The following is a 9,250-nucleotide window of genomic DNA, read 5'->3' on the forward strand; positions in this document are numbered from 1 at the left end:
TTTATGTTCAGTACCTCAGACCTTTGGGATTTAACTGGTTATTACAAATGCAATATGTTCCTTTAGTTCTCCCATCATCTTCTTTTTCCCCATAAAGTAGCCCCTGAGTGCACTGCAAATGTTTTATTGTGTAATCTATTTTCTAGGTATAAGACTTCAACCCTGTCAGCTAAATTCAAACCTGCAGTGTTTACTGTTTTTCTCTGAAACTATTACACTGTAGTTTTCTAGTGTTCTAGGTTTTTTAAAGCCACAGGGAATATGTAAGTTCCATTTTAGCACCAGAAAATGACATCATCTGACTATCTCTGCTAAACTCATCATGTTGTATTCAATGACCAGGTGACTTAACATGTTTGAGAAGTATGGTATAAAGTCAGAGCAGCAAAAACGATGACACTTTATGTTTCATTGCTGCTGAATTTGTTGATTTGCTAATCAATTGTATTTTTTTTTTATGATTTTCAGGTGTTTTTATGACAAAGTAAAAACATTTTTCAACAGAAGTTCCAGAATTTTGCAGGTGTTATCTTGTCAAATGTGATGATTTTAAGCTTTACTTTGATATATCAGACTAAAAATGTGATAATTTTTGGGGGGACTGATGAGATGTGAGAAAAGCAGTGTGAAATTGTAGTCATTAGTGGAAAGTACAAAGCATGGGTTTTCAGGCATCTGAACTGTACTTTTCCAACAACTTTTTAATTTTATTCCCAACATTTTAACATAAATGCCTGCACTTTCTGCCACAATTATTGATTACAGAAGAATAAAGGAATAACATTTTGTGAAGTTCTGAGAGAGTTAAAATAAAAAAAACAAAAAACAAAAACACTTTAGTGAAGACAATGCTTATTATATTGAGTTTTTTTTATTTGACATTAGAATAGTTTAATTTCACTGATCTGCTGACTATTAAATAAACATTAACATTGCACAGGAATGGGGAGAAATGCCCTTCAACCCATTAATTTATACTTAAATATTTGGAATACGTTTCACAGCCTACACATTTTAACTTAAGTAAAGAAGCCTAAGTCAATATTACTTTTACTTTTTCTTCATGTCAGTGCTTCGACTATGTATGCACTTTTACCCCCCCTTATTACAACTTCTCTCTTTTCAATTCCTGTTTATTAATTGCTATTATACTTTTTGCTGACAGTTTGTTTAATTCATCATCTAAATGTCTGGTAGATCAATGAACGACGCAAACAATCATTAGCTGCAGCTCTAAGTTGCTTGAAGTTCCTGCTGTTCTTCAACAAATGTAACCTCTGACAGTTCACATGACTGACCTAAGAATACCTCTGAGGGAAAAAGTGTTCCAAAATTAACTACTAAAGCTTCAGACGAGTAAAGTAAAGCAAGAGCCCAGACGTGATTCATTTCTAACTTATTCAGAGTTACAGAAATGTGCAAGATCAAAAATATATGTGATAACTGATGAAATGTGACAGCATAAGAAATGACAGGGAGCTAGAAAATAAGGGAAATGGACTGATGGGTTAATCAAACTGCAATTTCAGAGGGGGCGGGTTTTGTAACAGCCTGTCTGTACTACTATTACTGTAGACATGTATTTAAAATATCTGTTATCCATTTAACACACATCAGAATCTAGTTTTACACAAGGACCGTTATATTTTGTAAATTCTCTCTCTCTTCTTTTTATTAATGTTTCAGTATTGCTCAACTACAGGCTGTTTCATTATTCATTTAATTAATTGCTTCATAACCACCTCAGGCTGCTCATTCCTCCACTTTCCAGCAGCGCCACAGTAGATCCAGTGTCAGATGTTGTTGACCACTGAACCCATAACCGGAGCAGATGGGGGTTAAAAGCCTTGCTCAAGGGTTTTTTAAGAGTCAACAGGAGAGCTAAAGTGTGGGAAAAGCTTTTAGTTTGTCCCAGTTGGGACGGCAGTCTTGTCTGAATAATATTCTCCAACTTGCACTTCTTAGGTCATGAATTAGTATCAAGTCAAATGTCTTACCATCACACGCATAATCCCTCAACCCCTGATCCCCAGCCCACCTTCAGTCCAAGGCCATGCTCAGTGGAGGAGCAGATTGAGTGGGAGCCAGTGTTAATGTAATCGCCTCTGTTTAATTAGAATAAGCATGGTGGGCAGCTAAAGCAAACCACATTACCCACCATCTGGTGAGGAGCAGCTCTGCTCTTACCCACCCTCAATATCATTAGCCTCTACAAGACAAGACACAAACACATACATGACAGCTATTTATTCATCCTGCCACTTTCAATACAGACACAACTGCATACCATTTGGAGGCTATGATGAGGACATGTACATGCTTAGATCTGTCTCAGACGAATTCTTATATAGACAATATACTGCAAACTGAAATTAGAATATAAATGCTGCATAATCCATAGGGTATAATGCAGGCGCTGTAATCAAACCAATTTCCTCAGACAGTTAAGCTACAGAATTACACTCAGTGTGACCTCTAAGTGACATCTTATTTGACATATAGAAGAAGAAAATCATCTTGCATTCAACTCTAAATAATCAGCAGCGTAATGTATATCTAAACACATGAGACTGTGGATTATGTACGCAAAAACACAACAATTCAACATGTCTTTCATTTTTGTTTGAATGCTTTGAATCCTAAATCCAGCACTGAATGTCTCACAGTCAACCACAAGAGGGCGGTATGTGACCAGAGCTGAGACAGCCCACACTGCAGTCTGGATTCAGCAGAGGATTTACTGCTCCACAGAGACAGTGTTTGGTGCCAGCAGAGCAATACAATTACCGAAGCACAGAGGAGAGGACCTGGTGGAGTTAGAGAGAGTGTGGTGATAGAGGGGAGCACAGATCAGCGATTCCAGCCTCACCCTGAGCTGCATCATGACCTGCATAACTTTCAATTGGCACACATGCACAACAAGGAACCCTTAGGACAAGTTAAGCTCAAACCAGCTGTTTTTAGACATAATAAATCTGAGGTGTACGACATATGTAACAGCTTCTGTCTTCTGAGTTTATCTGAACAGGGATTTATTGTACTTCTTTGCACGCTTGAGGTAAAACAAGTATTGTGAATCTCAACTTTGAGATCAGTAAAAAACAGTATTACAGAGGAGTGGAATAATATATCAAAATGGGAATATATTCTATTATTTCCTCTTGCGAAATGTTCTCAATACATCGGTGCCAGATATTGACATATTCATAAAGCACTACTTTGTGTGTTAAAGGCACTAACTTTAAAATCCGCACTTTTCTCCTTTTTGGGGGTGTTTATTTTTCCTCAGTTATATAGACATTTTGGTGCAGTGTAGATATCTCTCTTGTAAAATATTGCAGTATTGTTGTATTGTTGACACAGGCAGTGTATTGTGAGATTCTCTATGATTCCCATCCACATTATGGTCTGTTTTTCCTGATACATTCACTTTTTTTTTCTCTATGATGTATGTTTAATAACCAGATCTGTTTTGTCTTTAAAATATTTATTTCAGAGTAAATTGCTAAATAACAAATCACAAACATTATTTGAAATCAAAACTATTATTTATGCCACCATTGAGGTTTCCCTCATTTGCTGTGATGTCGAGATACAGAGACATTTAGATACAAAACATGCAAAATTAAGAACGCTCACATAAAAATACTCAGTGAAAATAGTTGCACACTGAGGTAAAGTGGGTTGAAAGTATCATCTTCAAATGTCCAAATGTAATCAGTGTGCTGATCCAGAGATTTTGCTGTGCATAATTGCATTTGTTTGGTTCAAAAAAACCTAAGAGCAGAGTTTGCCACTTGACATTAAACCTGTAGGTTGACTCTTTTAATCCAGTTCAGTACAGACACAGCGGTGACTGTCCAGTAACAGTTTTTGTATATGAAAAGATGTTTTTCACACCTTTGTTCTACAGAGCTTGTTGAGTGAGTGTCGTATGGATCTAAGGGTAGAATGACAAACTGAGTTGTGGGATTTTGAGGTGGAAGCTGAAATGTGGCAAAGAGGAAAATATTAAGTAGCATAAAATACAGTTTAACACCTGAAAATGTGAACTTTGGGATGTACACATCACACACAAAAGACATTTCCATTTAATTTGTGTGAGGCTCCCTTCTTGTCACATTAACTGATAAAAGTACATTCTCTTTTAGGCTAAATGCACAAAACGGCTTCTACTAACCCAGTGGCTCTCAAACTTCTGTGGCTCACACATTTCTGGCGACCCCAGACATTCAAAATAGACTTTTTTTTTTTGCTAAAAGTAATATGTTTTTGATCATGTAATAGTTTGCTATACTATGTTGCAAATAAATGTTAATTTTAGATGACATTTAGTCTATATAATGTATATCATTATGGACGGAGGCAGAAAAGCCAGGTGTACATTACTGCACAAAGTGAGAATTTCATTTTCCTTGGTCAGGATATGTACAGTCAGTCCAGCTTGGATTTACAAGGCTGACAATTAATACTGAACAAACAATAACTCAAACTATGCATTATGAAAGAGCTGCAGCATCTTACACCGACCACAATGAACATTTGAAAGATAAACAGTACCACAGTGCTTCAGTTTCAGCCTCAGTTTGCCATGTCTTTTATGTATCGTGATTGTCTCTCTCAACTCACCATATATTTTTTTATTAGTAATGCTTTTTATTTTTATCAATTACTAGAAATTGCAATTGACCCTATTGGAATTCCAGGCGACCCGGAGGTTGAAAAACACTTATAACCTGAGTAGACTGTAACATGCATCATCCAATCAAAAGCAAAAAAAAGCTGAAATCAGTACCCTCAAGTAATGGATAACTGCCGAAAACCATCCATCCACTCACACTCTAAGGAGCAGATATATTACACATCCACTTTTCATCTTTTAAATATGATCAAATGGACAAAGGGCATGACTGGTGATAATGAAGCATAATCTTATCTGACGGGACTATATTGGTATGTCAAATGCTGGGAACCACTGCATTACAGTAACAGATTGTCCCTTTAACAGGCTTCAGTAAACCCTGCCTCTGTCTGTGGTTAGTCCAACCCTTAATGGCTATCTCTGCGAGAGGTCACGGCCAGCTCTCATGATAACCCACACATCAATGAATCAGTTTAAATGCTTTGGTGGGCTGGACTTTGGCAAACCACGTCAAAGCAGACTGTGTCCAAGCCTCACAAGAAGCCTGCTTCTCCTCTGTTCAGTTAGAAACCTACTATGGGATTTCCGAAGAGGGACTAAGAGACTGCATCTGATGTTCAAGGTTTGGCGGCTGAAAGAAGCACACATACTAATGGCTCAGATAAGAGTGGAGCTGATCAAATCTCAGCACACCAAACAGGGAGAGTGCTACCCCCTTGGTGCACAGGGAGATGGACACAGCTCCAAACTGGGCTGTAGCCAGCCTCTTCACAGTGCGGCCTCAGACTGTGCTACATGAATAAATAAATGAATGTAGTCCACACTGGGCTTCTGTGGCACCCCCATGCAAGGTAACAGACTGTTATTGTTTTTGTCATGTTGGAGGGATTTACTCATGAAATTAAGACTTCTGATCAGATGATGAGCACGAGGCAGAAGTCCAATTAAATACTAACACTGCCTGGTAAGCTCACCAAGACTCAGCTGGCCTGTGGTTATTATGATATAAATTGATTAGCCATTTGTAGAACGTCTTCAACCCTGGAATAAATCTCATGCAGGTGTGAACTCCATTTATGGTCTTTCCAGAAGCTCTAGTTTGTGGTGTCTCTGCCATTAGTATCAGACACTTAAATTTTAGACATTTTGGCATAATTTTAACTCCAATTTAAGACTGATTTCTTGGACAAATCTTTTATTTCTTGTTCAAGTCTTAAGCATGCTCTGGTGAAGGCTTTATGTAAGAATCTGATTATAAGAGTGTGTTCTTAAGTGCAGATATCAAAAAAACAGACAGAACAGTATTAGTATTATTTTTAGACAGAAAAGCAGGGCTCACTTTGAAAAACGAAAACAGAACATGGATAAATGATATTGAATAAAATGTGGAGTGCTTATGACCTCACATTTATTTTCTAATAGAAAATAAAACTGAAGACATTTCAAACGTTCAAGGAAATTATGCAATTGGTGCATATTCCATTTTTAGTCAGAGAAGGTTATTTTCCGACATCTTACAGACAAAACTACGTGAGAAAACACATTTCACCAGAAGAGGGAGACATCAAATGTGAAAACGACTAAATAGACGTGTGCTCACTGCTCCTCTGTTTGCTTCTGCAGAAGAACAATTCAGCACAAGCCTAATATTATCAAACATTATTAACCTCAAAGCCCCACTGGTCTGAATTTCAGCTGTTTTTCCATCACATGCAATTTACAGCATTACCGCAATGTTCATTACTCTATTATATGATTTCCAAATAATTCCACATGACAGCTGTTAGATGAGCCAAATAGATGTGGGCCCCTTCTTGGATTCAGCTTTGACAGTCGGACGAGGAGGAATTTTCTTCCTGGCACTTGTTCCCATCACCTGGACTCTCACTAATCCCACATCACACATGTGACACAAACATATGGAACCACTCCATTAAATATTCCTTCAGTTCGCCTAAATTATAACTAAAGCAGAGAGTTTTCTTTTTTCTGCTAAAGAATAACTGAAGTAAATGACAGGCCTTGATCTATTTTTGCATGTTCCTTGTCTCAGTTGTTGATTACTTTCACTATTTTTAGCCAGATTGATTGTCGTCTTCTGCTGTCCTTCCTCTAAAAATGACATTTGAAATACAGAAAAACTATTCTGATGGTTCAAGAAGTGAAAAAGCATGAGAGGAGAAAGTCTCATCTGTCAGTGGGTGGATAGAACAGGCTTCATTTTGTTCCTGAGTGTTGAGAGACGATAGCTTTGGATTGCAAATGACAGGGATTGACATGATATGAGACTTTTCAACAATCTGTAATAATGACCTTCTCCCAGAACTTACAAACTGTCAGGTAATAACCCGTCTCAGGGCGAAAATGGACAATCTTTTGGCACAGGTAAAAGTGTTACCTAGCAACCCCCCGTGTCCTACCAATAGTCAGCTTGGAGGTATCTCTGGAGATGCTTCCCCCGACAAAGACCTGGTTCAGCTTGCTTCCACAGGCCCCATGACCCCCCTGGACAAACAACAGCCTCATTCTCTGCACCACTGCTGACCTCATTGTCTCTTTGTGAAGGGAAAATCCAGAGTTGCATTCTGTTAAATGGTGCATCAACTGGGAACAGGACGGACCTCTACCTCTAGGACAGGCCTACAGATGAGCACGGACACCGCTGCCTTTAACTCAGGACTGTACGCAAGGAAAACATGGTAAGAAACAAGACACTGAAATATTCACTACACCTTGCTCCATCTGTCTGACACGTGCATTACTGATAGCACCTCTCTCACATCGTCACCTTCTCTTGCACCCTCGGTCTACAACAGATGCTGTTTACACATGCAGTGCTCTCCTAAAATTTGGAATACACTTGTCTCCATCACATTTCCTTATGTTTCAGTTTTATATCTGGTGTAGTTCTTATGACCCAATGCTGTACAGCTGTAATGAATTACTTAACTCTTATTCCAGAGACTAAAATTACATGTTTAGCTACCCTCAAGAATTTAAAGGGAGCAGATGCTATGGTATTTATTTAGTTGGAACTAGTGCTGTAATTGGGTAATGCCAAGCTTGCGATGTATATCTATAGAAAGCTTCATTATAATTACTGTAATTCTCTCAATATGTTGCTTATAGGAGCAGCTGCTCCCTGAAGAGTTGAGCACAGTATATATGATCTTTAAAATAAAAAATACTACTAAAAAACAGATTTTATCCTCAGATGAGAGTATGTGATGCAAGATGCCCAAGCCTCAGCGTGCTCATTATGCTTCAATCACTGAGGAGATATGACATATACACCTGTACACACCTAGAGCTTGACACCATACATCTGCACTGGTCCACTGAGGCTAATATCCAGGATTACATTGCACCTAATTAAAATCAGCCTGACAGGTGCACAGTATGCTGTCAGGCAGCAGATGGTCAGCAGGTAGCTTTTGTCTCGAGTACTAAACCAAAACTTTATCACCAACACTAGGGAGTAAATGAGCTCTGACATGCAACTATAATCCTTACAGAGTCGTGATGGAGACGCATTATCAGTGATTGAGAACCCGGCGGCTGTCAGTCATCCTTTTCACTTAGAGAAAGCAGCAGGAGTTGCAGAGACCAAAGGAGTGCAGTGCAGCACTTGGTTAAAAAGGATTCATTCCACAGCTCATGGTAAGCTCCAGTGGCGCACCACCTGATGAGCATCAAACCTCAGACAATCTTGCTTCATTAGTGCTCAAATCATCAATTAAACCACAGTTTCCCAAATAGATCTAACTATGTCTCTGCACTTAATCAAGCCATCTGCAGCGATAAGAGAAACAGCCGTGCTTTCTAATCAAAATGTCACCATGCTGATTTGTTTGAGACGGTGTAGTACCGTCCATGTGCACTCCACAGCTTATTATGCTCTTCTTGCGTCTTCCTGCTGGGCGTTGGTGTTCTATATATGTAAAACCTGACATTTAATGATTCTTCTCAGCTCATATCTGGGATCACATGGCATTAATTCCCATCTTACTGCTGATTTAGCTCACAGATTGGTGAGGCTACTGGCAGCGGTGTGCGTAGTTGGACTCTTGGGAGGCTTGGCTGTAGGGGTCTGGTTTCTGGGTGAGTCATTGCATCTGAGAAAGAACCAGTAAATGAGTTTAAAGTAACTGGAAATGAATGTGCAAAGTCTTTACTTGCAACTAGTCCAGCTCTAGTACATTTTTTGAGGTCAACGCTGCTCGGATCCCAAGTGATGCTGGCTTTTTTAGGCCAAAAAAACATTGATGTTTTAGAGTTGAAATATATATTTGTCAATAATATACTCTACTGGGGTATATCAATTTATAAAAAACAAATAAAAATGCACTTTCTAGGTTTGTTTGCCATCAGAGTACAATGATTCAGCACAAGGATACAAAGAAATCCTTCACTGGTTAATTCTTTTTACGCAATAAAAATTAATTCATGAGCTGGAGAGTAACAGATGCCTAGAATAATAGTAGTTCATCATCATGCTTTTAAAGCTCACATTATAATTAGTATTGCTTAAAGTTATGTTTTAAAATGAATGATATATAATAAGAGATTAATATTAAGCAAGCTCTTCCAAATGAGCACCACAGCGAG

The 9,250-nt window shown here is 38.4% G+C and overlaps 1 protein-coding gene across 1 annotated transcript in view; it reads left to right on the forward strand.

Annotated features, from left to right (window-relative positions):
• The first annotated feature begins 7,225 nt into the window (after window positions 1-7,225).
• Window positions 7,226-9,250, forward strand: part of tmprss5 (transmembrane serine protease 5) — a 5,902-nt gene continuing 3,877 nt past the window's right edge. Inside the window, exons 1-3 of the mRNA XM_030152766.1 lie at window positions 7,226-7,341; window positions 8,158-8,302; window positions 8,663-8,743. Coding sequence (XP_030008626.1) covers window positions 7,339-7,341; window positions 8,158-8,302; window positions 8,663-8,743 — 229 coding nt within the window. The 5' untranslated portion in view covers window positions 7,226-7,338. The remainder of the gene's footprint in view (window positions 7,342-8,157; window positions 8,303-8,662; window positions 8,744-9,250) is intronic.

The sequence above is a fragment of the Sphaeramia orbicularis genome, chromosome 13 (assembly GCF_902148855.1).
Source record: "Sphaeramia orbicularis chromosome 13, fSphaOr1.1, whole genome shotgun sequence".
Classification (NCBI taxonomy): domain Eukaryota; kingdom Metazoa; phylum Chordata; class Actinopteri; order Kurtiformes; family Apogonidae; genus Sphaeramia; species Sphaeramia orbicularis.